This window comes from Macadamia integrifolia, chromosome 6 (assembly GCF_013358625.1).
Source record: "Macadamia integrifolia cultivar HAES 741 chromosome 6, SCU_Mint_v3, whole genome shotgun sequence".
NCBI classification, from domain to species: Eukaryota; Viridiplantae; Streptophyta; class Magnoliopsida; order Proteales; family Proteaceae; genus Macadamia; species Macadamia integrifolia.
In genome coordinates this window covers 37,190,027-37,202,786 of record NC_056562.1, presented here as the reverse complement: position 1 = coordinate 37,202,786, position 12,760 = coordinate 37,190,027, and the positions used below count along the sequence as shown (strand labels likewise).

At 37.8% G+C, this 12,760-nt stretch overlaps 1 protein-coding gene across 1 annotated transcript in view; it reads left to right on the top strand.

Annotated features, from left to right (window-relative positions):
- Window positions 1-519: 519 nt before the first annotated feature.
- The window catches only part of LOC122082266, a 21,863-nt gene continuing 9,622 nt past the window's right edge, over window positions 520-12,760 (top strand). Inside the window, exons 1-7 of the mRNA XM_042649729.1 lie at window positions 520-1,895; window positions 3,337-3,525; window positions 6,847-6,939; window positions 7,036-7,218; window positions 7,301-7,403; window positions 7,521-7,706; window positions 11,753-12,753. Of these exons, the coding sequence (XP_042505663.1) occupies window positions 1,662-1,895; window positions 3,337-3,525; window positions 6,847-6,939; window positions 7,036-7,218; window positions 7,301-7,403; window positions 7,521-7,706; window positions 11,753-12,753 (1,989 nt within the window). The 5' untranslated portion in view covers window positions 520-1,661. The remainder of the gene's footprint in view (window positions 1,896-3,336; window positions 3,526-6,846; window positions 6,940-7,035; window positions 7,219-7,300; window positions 7,404-7,520; window positions 7,707-11,752; window positions 12,754-12,760) is intronic.

Sequence of the window (12,760 nt, the reverse complement as noted above, 5' to 3'; positions counted from 1 at the left end):
ATAAATGACTATTAGTTGGCCTTCCTATTCTAATGGGATATTAAGCCATAGGGATAAACAGTTAAATTCCATAAAAATTCTCTAATATTTGACTTAGGGTAAGGTTTGTTTGATTAACGATTTAATTTTGCTAAGTAATAGAAGTTCTGTGAGTTGTAATCTTTCCCACCATACACAAAAGGTGCAGACAGTTTCAATCCACGACACTGGGAAAGATCACAAAATCACTGCTTGGATTTTTGAAAATCCTAATCCGAATTTGGAAAAACCCAACATTTTTTTTTTTTTCAAGAAATTCAAGATTAGAATGAGACGTAATTAGCAGAGGATCTTTGATCTTTTGTTACAGCTATTGGATTAGAATCTTTCACCTTCAAGATTCTTCTCTGACCATGAAGTTCTGCAATTCGCGAATAGGAAAGATCTTAATCCAAGCGTGGGTGTAGCCGTGTAGGTGTGTTACGGATCTACAGTAGACGTCAATTCATTCGGTTCATCTCTTTCTCTCTCTTCTTCTCTCTCTCTCTCTCATTCTTTTTTTTGTTTCCATTTTTTTTCCCTCCCCCCATTATGCAGGTTCTTTAACATTTCTTATACATCTCCAAAACCCACTCTTTCAGAGCTTTTTGAAACCCTAATTTGGACCGATCCACCGCCTGGAATCTGAATATAGAAAGCTTCAATTGGTTCAATTTCACGTTAATCGTCCGGTGTTCGTTACGCTTTCTTGAAGTCCGTTCTCCTCATCCCTTGCCTTGTATCTGGTGGTGGATTCACCCACCCTTTACCCCAGCAGGGCCTGCTGCCTTTGTTAGTTTTGTCGCTTTCTTTCTCTGTAACCTGGTTTTTGATCAAACTTTGTACTTGATCCAAGCCCATTTCTGTTAAGATTCGTCGACATTGAAGAAATATTGAGTTCGAAGGTTTACTGATCACCATTTTAGTTTCTTTTCTGGTTGAACTTTGAGGTGTTGTGGGCAGGGATTTGATAATTTTTGTCTGGATTGTCAGGCTGGGTTCAAGACATGGGCATTTGATCTTATTAACTTTAGGGTTTCTGTTTCAATTATAGAGTTTCCCTTGTTTCTTATTCCTGTCATTTTTGTGGAGTTCCAGGAGAATAGTGGAGCGCTGCCCGTCTTTTCTTAGGCTTCTCGAATAGGGTTAGGTTTAGGATTATGAGCTTTACGGATTCATGGAGATTGCTAAATCAGGAATTTTGATGCTAGACGCAGCAAATGTTTAACCTCCACGAAATATTTCCTGACGTTCATTTGCTCTTCCTTGGTGGTGAAACGTCACGTCCAAGCTTTTGCAGAGGCAGCTTCTGATCCTTTCCTTCTATACAGTACCCATAATTTGATACAATCTATCGAGAAAATTGTTGGCCACTGGATGCTAGTAACTTCTGCTTTGTTTTAAGTTTCGATTTTGTTGGGGAGTTGGTGTCGTGGCTGAAATCTTTTACTGTTTGACTATTAATATGAAAGAATTATAAGAGATTGTTCCCTCCTCCCCTCTTGGAGATTGGTAGAGTTGATTTGGTGCGCCAATGTGTTGAAGCAACAAACTGTTAGTGCTCTCTCTGTACCTCTGCCACCCTCTCTCACGAGAGAGGACAGTCTTTTAGACAGCACGGGTTAGCTACGGGTTAGTCTTGTATGGGCGATCATGGTGGCTGGGGGGCACAGCCAAGTGGCCTCTTGCCCAATGGCCTCTTGCAAAATGAAGCGGCATCCGTGACTCGAGTACTTGACCCAGAAAGATGGTTTAAAGCCGAAGAGAGAACTGCAGAGCTGATTGCCTGCATCCAGCCCAACCCACCTTCTGAAGAGCGAAGAAATGCTGTTGCCGATTACGTGCAGCGGTTAATCATGAAGTGTTTCTCCTGTCAGGTTGGCCAATGTTGCATTTGTTTTCTTTGTTTCCTGATTTGTTCTGTGCTTTTTTTTATTTTGTAGTAACCATTATTAGTGGCAACATCATTGCAACTCTGCATTTTTATTGTAAGCATGGGCAGGCATGTAGTAAAAAGTAAAAAATGAGTTGGACCAGCTGGAGCATTAGTTGACTGTGTAATGCCTAGAGACTGATATAGTCTCGACTTGATTTTGGATTTCCTTTACATCTCAAGGGCTATTTCGTTCCTTCTGTTAAGGAATTATTCTTAATACTAAATTCTTACAGCTGCCTTTGCCTTTTCCTGCCAACTTTAGTGAACATGCCAAATGCAACCATTCTGTTACACTTGTGCTTTAGTCATTGGAGTGGCGTGTTATTGATGCATGATATCTTGCCTTATCTTCCTTGTCTTTCTATGTATGCTTGTAAGGACAGGTAATTGTTTATTTTTACATGTGTGGATCATGGATAGCTTAGCGTGATTCATGTAGCCTCGCCCACTTAGTTGGCAGATCACTCTGATGATTACATTGCTGATGTTGGTTTAAGAACTTAGAAATCATGGGTTTTTTTTTTTTTGGGGGGGGGGTTGTGGGGAGGCACCTAGGTTGTCAAAATGAAAAACTAATAATGTTAAGAGATGAATATATTATACATCTGATTACTAAAACTTCTCTATTTCCATAGCGCCAGGATGTCCAGCGTTGGAAATTTGGAAGTTGTCTTCAACTGTGGCTTGTGATTTTCACATGTTTGAAATCACAGAATGACATGATTCCTAATAATCTTTGGATGAGGCTATTCAAGCCCTTCTACTGGTCCTCTTTTGTATTTGCTTGCATTGGTTATCAGAAAATGTAGTAGTAACTAGTACAAAGTGAATGGCTAGTTCGTTGTTGCTTGATACTTGTAGAATTCAGTATCAAGATCTTCAAAATTCTCAATGTAGATCAATGACTTCTGCTAGCTTCAAATAGCGTGCAACTTTTGTGAGATGCAAGAAGTGGCATTTTAGTTTCTTTTCTCATTTACTATAGTGGCTTTGCAAGGCAGGATTGTCTTCTAGTTCTTTGCACTAATTAAGGCAAGGTGGCACACTGCAAAATTGAACACCATTCTCTGTAATCCTCAAAACTTGTGCTCATTGGCCCTATTCTGTTGGGATCTGCGGTTGTGGATGAATACTGTCTGAATTTACCTTTTCTCCTTCCTCTTCTTTATTGCTGCCAAAAAGGTGGGATTGTTATTTATGGTTTTAAGAAACACATTATTCTAGCTTACCCAATAATAATTAAGGTTTATTACGAGTTCTCTGGAATGTGGGGCTTCACTGCCCTACTTCTGGGATAGTTTTCTGTATATGAAGGTTTCTTCTGTATGTCTTCATTTTCAATCTTCTTATTGACGGCTTGTAAGTATCTTCATTTACTTTAGGTGTTCACCTTTGGGTCTGTACCTCTCAAGACCTACTTACCAGATGGGGACATTGACCTAACTGCCTTCAGTAAGAACCAAGATTTGAAGGATACCTGGGCTAGTGAGGTTCGTGATATGCTTGAGAATGAAGAGAAGAGTGAGAATGCTGAATTCCATGTAAAAGAAGTTCAGTACATTCAGGCAGAAGTAAGCTCTTTTAAATATGTCATAATGTTTATATTTCTCCAAACACCCTGTCTCTGCCTCTTCCATTTCGTTCATAATTAGCTCAGATCATATATCCAATTCATGCATCTCAACATTCCTAGTTATGATTGTCTCTCATTATTTATTTATTTTTTTTTGCCAACCATATGCTCAAGAATCTGTTTATAATTAATTAATCTTGTTTGTTTTGGATTTTATTCATGCTTTATTGTGTTAATGGAGAATCATTGTGGCCTTTCTGATATTATATGGCTGTGTTTGCTTTTCCAGTTCTGTAAGGCTGTGTTTGGTAGCCAAGAGAAGAAAAGAAAAGAAAAGTACAAAATTTGTACTTTTTTCTTGGTTTAGGAAGTTCTCTTTGTGCTTGGTATGTCCTCAACCAAGAAGATTCAGTTTTTGAATTTCAAATTTTACATTGGGAATTGTGAAGTTTTCTTTTGCTCCAAAAAAAAAATCTTGCCAAAAACACAAGAAAATATAAAAAATTTTATTTTCTTTTCTTTCCTTCTCTTATAATGGTAGCCAGACATACATATTTTTTTTTTTTTACCATTTCATTTCTTTTCTTTTATTTTCTAGATTCTTTTTTCTTTTCTTCTCTTGGCTACCAAACATAGCCTAAGTTTTCACTGAATTCATGTAGCATTTTTTGAATCTTGTGCCAATATCTGCTTCTTTGAACTGTCCATGCAGCTAGAATGTGTTATGAAATATGGATCTGGGTGGGGCTTTGGACATGGGTAAGGTTTAATCTCAGGAAAAAAAAAGGGGGGGGAGATATAGAGGAGTCCATTTGTATTTATTCTATTCTCTATGCTTGACACATATAGGGCATTGAAGGATCACTTGACAATGACAGTTTGATGGAATACTGTATTAGCAACACTGTTTCAGTCATTCAAGTTACTGTGAAAAGTATGGTACAAGGGGCCTCTATATATAACTATCATTTTAGACTCCCCAGTGATGCAGTTACACGTAGGGTTAATCAGTGTTAATTTTTAATTTGATGTTTATTTATTTCCTTTTTTTAGAGTTAGCTATTGATAATGTTAGCGGGAGTTGAGACTCCAAAGTAGATTCAAAGTCTATTTCAGAGTTTATGTATGATTAGGGGGTTAGTTTGAGTTATTTATACGCTACCATGTAATCCCATCGTTGGACAGTATTGATGATTGAATAAAGTTTGAGGTTGGTTACCTCTTACAGATGTGGGGCTGTGACTTCTGTCTTCTCTCATTTCCTGTACTCGGTTCTGACCTCAGTTCCTCTTCTAAGGTGTGATCCATGTTTTGCCTCCTTCATTCTTCTTTATTTTCTGTTATTTTTCAACTGTGCTTTCATATGCCATATCTCACCTTTTTTTTATTATTCTTACCATTGTTTTCCTCTTTTCATGTACTGTTAGCGGTACTGCCAAACTGGGATGCTCAGTTGGGCGGCTTGGGCCTGATATTTTGGGAATGGGTAGCTCATCCTTAGACAACCTGAATCCTAGGTTCTTGGCCCTAAGCTTTCATCTACAATGAGATAAAACCCTGAAAGCAGTGTTGGATGGGATCTGATACTCATGTTAGGTCCAGTTTCCAGGATTCCTTTTATTCCTTGCATCTAAATATTTGGCATGTCATTGGGCGTGTTCAAGAGGGTTAGGGATTAGGAATCAACACCTGAAATTTCAGGTCGACTGAAGACCCTATTGAGAGAATTGTCTCTTTTGAATCAGACTTGGGTTTCCACCCTTGCTGGTCCTTCATGAGGTTGAAGAAGACAGAAAGTCTTCATATTTACACCCCAAAAAAAAAAAAAAAAAAAAAAAAAAACTCATTACTATTACATAAAAGTCCTTATGTCTTAAATTTATTTGATTTATAACGTTTCTCCTTCATATCTCATATCTGCCACTTTCCTTTGAGCTTATTTATTCATATGTCCTAAAGTCTTTTCCTTTCCCAAAGGAGCCCTTAATTGTGCTGTGAATTATAGATTTGCCATCAACCATTGATATATTTATCACTCTTGCGGGCCAATGGCAAACCCACATAAGGTTTTGTGACCCAGGTTCTGCATCACTAATTCATCCCAAATTATAAATGGATGAATCCTGCAATAGTTATGAACTCCCATAATTTTAATCACAATTCTCTGAAATCACCTTTTATTCTAGGAATCTTGGGCTTCTTTAGTGGTTAAAAACCCCATCTAGTGAAACCAAAATGGAAAACCTAGGGCTTTAAGAACTTTGGTAGAGTTTAGATAAGATTACCTCTATTTCTTCAATTGCTTGATTTACCAAAAGTAGATCCTATAAAATTGAAAATTCAAGTAGCACACAGCTAGATGGGGTCTGCCACATGGATCCTAGCCCTCCAGTCCCTCTATTCGATGCGATACTTGAGACAAGGCCTAATCTGAGCATATCTCTCCTCAGGACTTCTCCTATGGTCATTTTTGGTCTGACCCTTGCAATTTTAGATCCCTATATCTGGATCAGATCATTTCTCCTTACTGGGGCATCTACAGGCCTCCGTTCTATATGGCCATACCACCTCAAACGACTATCTTGAAGTTTATCATGGATTGGGGCAACTCTCAAATCCGCTCTAATACGTCCATACGTTATCCTTCATTGTTTCCCCTCACATCCATCTTAACATCCTCATCTCTACTACACTTAGCTTGTCTACATGCCTCTTCTTAATTTCCAACATTCCGCCTCGTACATTATAACTGGCCGTATGATTGTTCTACAAAATTTTCTTTTAAGCTTTCCAGGTACACGTCGATCGCACAAAACTCCTAACGCGCCTCTCCACTTGAACCACCCCACTTATTGAACCATCGGTTCCTTGAGGCCAAGATTGCCGAGTGTACAACTATAAACATTTCATACCATTGTCTTCACCTAGCAAAATCCTCTGGGCTTTTCCCACTCATTTTAACTTTTTGTCAATGTGGTTATACTTTATAAGGAATTGTCTGTGATGTTTGACGTGTTCACTTTCTTTTGGAGACTTAGGATGGAACAATGAGATGCTTGAAGTTTATTGTGCTTCTATTCCAATGAATTTATGAGAAAGGACCATTAATCTCTCTCCTCTCGAAGCTTTTGTGGTTATTTTCTGTGATATTGCTTTGCTCATTGATTCCTTAGGTGAACGCAGTGTGCTTAATATATTGTAACTGTCTTCTAGAAATATTGTCTTGGTATATCTATTATATGAACTTTAATCTAGCATTTTTCTTTTGAACTCTGAGTTGGCATTTTGAAAATTTCTTTTTCTTTCCTTTCACTTTCAGGTGAAGATAATAAAATGTCTTGTAGAAAATATCGTTGTAGATATATCATTTAACCAGCTTGGTGGGTTATGTACCCTTTGTTTTCTTGAGGAGGTGAGGTGTTCTGAACATATGGCCTTAAACCTTTTGCTTGAATCAATAAACCTTGATTCTTTGTGTACACTCTGAAAAATATCCTCACTCTCACAGGTTGACCATTTGATAAATCAAAATCATCTATTCAAGCGCAGCATTATATTGATCAAAGCTTGGTGTTACTATGAGAGCCGCGTATTGGGTGCTCATCATGGACTTATTTCAACATATGCCCTTGAAACTTTGGTTCTATACATATTTCATGTTTTCAACAATAACTTTGCTGGGCCTCTTGAGGTATTACATGATTCACTATCCTTATTTCTCTCTCTTTTTATTTTCAACTTTCTAGTTGAAAGTCCTCTCTCGGAATTTGCAGGTGCTATATCGTTTTCTGGAGTTCTTCAGTAATTTTGATTGGGACAACTTTTGTGTGAGCCTTTGGGGCCCAGTGGCCATTAGTTCACTTCCAGATATATCAGGTATTTATGGAATCGTGGATCCATATTTACAATTAATCCTCCTCATTCGCCATATTTTGTCATTAGAAAAATATCGTCCAATTAACCAGTGCTTATATTTGTTTGGATGTCTTACAGCGGAAACTCCACGAAAGGATGGTGGAGAGCTATTGCTTAGCAAAATCTTTCTTGATGCTTGTAGCTCAGTCTATGCCGTTTTCCCTGGTGGCCAAGAAAACCAGGGCCAACCCTTCATTTCCAAACATTTCAATGTTATTGATCCTTTACGTACAAACAACAATCTTGGACGCAGTGTCAGCAAAGGTATTTAAATTCTAAGCTTGATCCTGCATATTCTATATCCTGTGTTTTTTTCTCCTCATTGAATTATTGGTTGTAAGATGCTGGACAGTCTGATGTATCTTTTTATAAGCTGAATCAGGTACTTTTCTAGGTCAACTTGCAGCAAATTCTTGGTTTTGTTTTGTCTGTTTCTACCACCTCTTCGTAGACTCATTGTGTATCATAAGCCTTATCAAGCCGATTAGCATAGCAAAGAAAAAAGAAATATCAACAGGCAGCCTAACTTGTGTCATTTTGAGCATTGCAGTGTCACAAAATGTGTCTGAATGCTTTTGACTTTTGAGTAAACATAGGTTGGACTTCTGGAAACAAGATCTTGGGTTCCAGAAATGAAAAATTGCTGCTGCTGCTCCTCTCTCTCTCTCTCTCTCTCTCTGTTTGCAAAAGCTTAATACTTTGTATTTATTATAATTTTTGGAATAAGCTGAACACTTCATAATTATTGATATAGGAATTAAGTTACTGGATCAAATTCAGTCTCCAAGGGAGTTGAAAGAAGGAAATGAGTCAATTGGTCAAGTACTTGTTGCTGAAAATCATGTCTGTTATGGGAAATCTGGAGTCTTGAGTGTCACCTGGACTGATTTTATTGGTAGAATAATTATATTTCGAGTTAATAGATTCAGTTATAAAGAAGATGAAGGTAGTAGGTATCACCAGAATTTTCTTCAATTGATTTGGCTGGTTTTGTGGTTTCAACAATAGTGTCATGGGATTTCAATGGTTGAAACTGATTTTGGTGCTGGAAATTGGAAATGTGAGAATAAAAGAGCATGAGGGAGAGAGGACAAACCTTGTTGTACTACCTTAAATAGTAAGTCCTATTAAATAATTTCTACTGACTTTCCCTTAATTACCTAGGCAGTTCAAGAACCACTTTGGAACAAGGTTTGAGAAGACGGAATCGAGGTTGGGATCGATCAAGGCCAACACCGATCTGGATTAGCCCGGATCAGACAGAAATACCCTTGGGTTCAAGTAAAAAAAAAACTTTTTTTTTTAACTGTTTTTCCCTTTTTCCCTTACTGATCCACCAGTATGGTATCGGCCAAGAATTGGGATCGGTCCAGGCTGATACTGATCCAATCTGACTGATTCAGGCCGATCTGATCCGATTCCTCAAACCATGCTCTGGAAGCATGTCATCCAACTTGTGATGGTCGTCCACTGAAGCCCATGGAAAAAAATATGATCATGTATTTTTAAGGGTCGAAGTGTAACAAGAGTGAGGAGAGGTATGGGGTCCAATTTCTGTCCCTTACACCCGGGGGGGGGGGAATAAGATGAAGAAAAGGGAGGATGAAGCGGGAAGGGGAATGGAAAGAATGAGGCTGAGGAAGGAGAGCGATCAAAGGATTACTTCATGATATTAGTACTTCTGAGTACAGATATTCCTGCATATCATGATTTTGAATGGTTGATCTCTTTTAAAAGCATTTACAACAGTATAGAGGGATATATAAAGCATTATTTGGGGGAGGGGAATGTCGAATATTTGTGAGGGTTTGAAAGTTTGAGAGAGAAAAAGCTCTTCCTCTGTTTTACTTTATTTATTTATTTATTTTTCTGACTCACTGTTGTAGTTTTGTGAGTAATTTAAGGGAGTTATCATAAGAATTCAGTATCTTTATTTGCCTATTTTAATATGTGAATCCATGATATATGAAATATTTTTTATATTTAATTACTTGTATTTGTATGCTTCTTGCCTACGGTACATTATTTGAGATTTAAAATGTAACCGCAAGCGTACGGATCAGTGTAGCTACGGGTCGAACACAGGGAGAACAACCACTTTATTTTTTATTTCTTTTAATAATGCGAAAGTGAACTGATTAATGGTTGTGATCTAATTCTAATTACCGTCCTAAACATATGTATCTAAAATAACGTGCTAACCATTCGTCATCTAAGAATTTAAAGACGCAAGCCACGCAACTAAAATTAAATAAATAAATAACTGAAAATAAACAACCCACGCAATAAAAAAAATAAATAAATAAAGGAAAAAAAATGCTGAAATAAAAAAAAAAAGTAAAAGAAAGGGGGTAAAGCTAGAGAGAGACTCACAAGTAGGTTTCTCTACTTAGCCCGAGGGATGCATCATAATATGAGCTTCCCTACTTGACCAGAGAGTCACTCTTACAAGGGTTACTCTACTTGGCTTTAGGGAAAGGGAGACAATTAAAATTAAAACAATAAATTGATGGTTCTATGGCTAGGAGGGGGCAAAGCCAACACATACACTAGCCATGAACCTTGGGGGAAAGGGATAACAATAATGTAACGACTGAAAATAAAAATCCTAAATTAAGAAAGAAAGGGTAGTCAGAAGAAGGAATGAGAGGGGGGAGAGAAGACTATTGAAGGAGCCTACTTACTTGAATCAATGCTTGAACTTGAAAAAAAATTGCTCCACGGCTTGTGATCTTGTCACCTAGATCTAAGCCTAGAACTATAACTTAAAAAATTACAACTCAATTGCATAAATCATAAACATAAAAAGGCTGAATAAAAATAAAAGAGTGCTTGCATTAATTGACATAAAAAAAACTATTACAAAAGTGATTAAAGCAAAAATAGAGAAGAACTAAAACCAAAGAGTGAGAGAGGGAGAGAGAGAGCAACTAAAAAAACTAGAAGAAGAATGAATTGTCTCTCCTCCTCTTACATGAGTTGTATTTATAGGGAATGGGGAGGTAGGGTAACAAATTTCTCTTTCCTAAAAGAGAGAAACTCACAATTGATTGTGAGATCTTTTGAGACCAAAAGTGCTAAGGTGGAGGAGAGAGAACAGAGAAATAAATTTCCTATAATTTTTTTCTTATTTTCTTTCTTTTTTTTTTCTAATTTATTTTTCTTCTTTTTCTCTCTCCTAGGGACGATTTTCTTCCTTCTTGCTTTATGTGATTTGGACAATCTTTTGGAGGATGATGATGTGGAGGAGAGAGAAGATTTTCTTCCTTCTTGCTTTATTCCTGAGATTGTAGGAATAAGTTCCTAACCCTCAGCCCTCGTGAATCCAACCAACCAACATGAGAATCAACAATCCAAATACCAAATAAATATTCTTGGAAGAGACACTAGCGGAGGTTAAGGAACCAGGTTAGATCTCAGCAAAGTATCTCTCAACAGAATTGGTTTTAGCGGACAGGGAACTGGGGTTAGAGTCGCTTAAGGTAGAGGGGCTAACACCCAAAATTTCAAGAAGGGGAAGTAACAAAGGGAGGTCTGTCCACACTTGTTGGACTGTTAATATCGCCATTTACAGGGATAGAAACATTAAAGCAGAACAGTAAGTAAGAAAGGAAGAACAGATTGGAAGGATGGAATAAGTTGGATGGCACCAGAGATGAGAAGAGGACAAGTGCAGCAGTGAAACCACCTTCGACTCTCACAAACCCAACGTATGCTTCAAAATTGATTCCAATCTATCTTGCGTTGATTACATGCTTCTTTTAAGAGGATAATAAAAGACTCTTAACTGGACTCTAAAACTGACTTTGAGATTAACTACCAATGTTATCCAAGGAAAATTCAAATTACAAAATCACCCAAGAATTAAAAAATAAAAAATCCTCTTATTTACACCTAATGGCATAGCTACATCAGTGGCGTAGGTTTAAAATGAAAAATCTGTAGACTTCTGATTATAGTGAAAGTAAGTTTATCTGTTGAAACCTTGGTTGCAGCTTATTTTCCAACTTAAATCCAGGAAAGAGAGGTCGAAGAAAAAGGATGAGTGCTATTTCAAGTAGAAGAATGTTCTTTTAATTCCGTATGTAAATTTGAAGAATTGATGACTGGGATCTTGTGAATGGGCTATAGTGGAATTTCTCAACTCAAAACTACAAATTAAAAACATGCAAATAGAGCATTTACCAATCCGGATACAGATGCTGGCATTTGTGCGCACGTTTGTTTATGTGTGATGTGTGAGGAAGACAGAGAAGCATTATGTTGATCTACTTAATATTATGTAATTATATCCTTTATATACTCTACAGGTAATTTCTTCAGGATTCGTAGTGCTTTCGCATTTGGAGCTAAAAGGCTGGCCAGATTACTTGATTGTCCAAAAGAAAACCTTATTGCTGAAGTCAATCAGTTCTTCATGAACACATGGGACAGACATGGAAGTGGTAACCGTCCAGATGCACCAAGTTCTGATTTATGGCGCTTGCAACCATCAAACCCAGATCAAATTGATGGGTCGGAGAATCAAAGGAACCATTTGAGGAGCAAGAAGAGTGAGAATGTGGCAGGTCATGAATCAGAGACTCAGGAGATGAACACTTTCCATGGAATGTCCTCTCAACAAAGTGCTCACCCCTCAGAAGGCATGTCTAGGACCAGCCATGTGTCAGCGGTTTCACGTACTCAAAGCCAAAAGAGTTCTGGCAACCTAAATAGATCAAGGATCTCTGATCAAATTGCACAGAATAATAGTGGGAATGAGAGTTTACAAAATGAGAAGAGTCAGAGGAGTTCTAATTATTCGGTGAATGAAGTGCAGGGAAGGTATCATTTTGCAAGGACACGTTCTAGTCCTGAGCTTACAGATGCATCTACTGAAATTTCAACACGAGGAAGGCGTAACAGAGTGTCAGAAACAGTGAAAAACCAAATCACTTCTGCAAGGCAAGATTATAGCAGTAGGAGGAAGAACTTGGTTGGTGAAGTTTCTGGAAATCATAGTGCAAGATCTTCTAGTGATGATCCATCATCTTTGCAGCATAGCTCGTCACTTCAAAGCCTTGATGTTGCTGCTGATTCAAACAGTGTTTCAAATAGTTACCATGATGAAAATGGCATGGGTACCATGAGTGAGGAGCTTTCATCCGTTGCTGAAACAATGGAGATGCATCAGGAAGAGCAAGACCTTGTGAACATGATGGCGTCTTCCAGGATCCATAGTTTCAATGGACAAGTACAGATGCCAATGAATTTAGCTTCTGCTCACCTACCTCTTCCTGTATCACCTTCTGTTCTAGCTTCAATGGGTTATGCTCAAA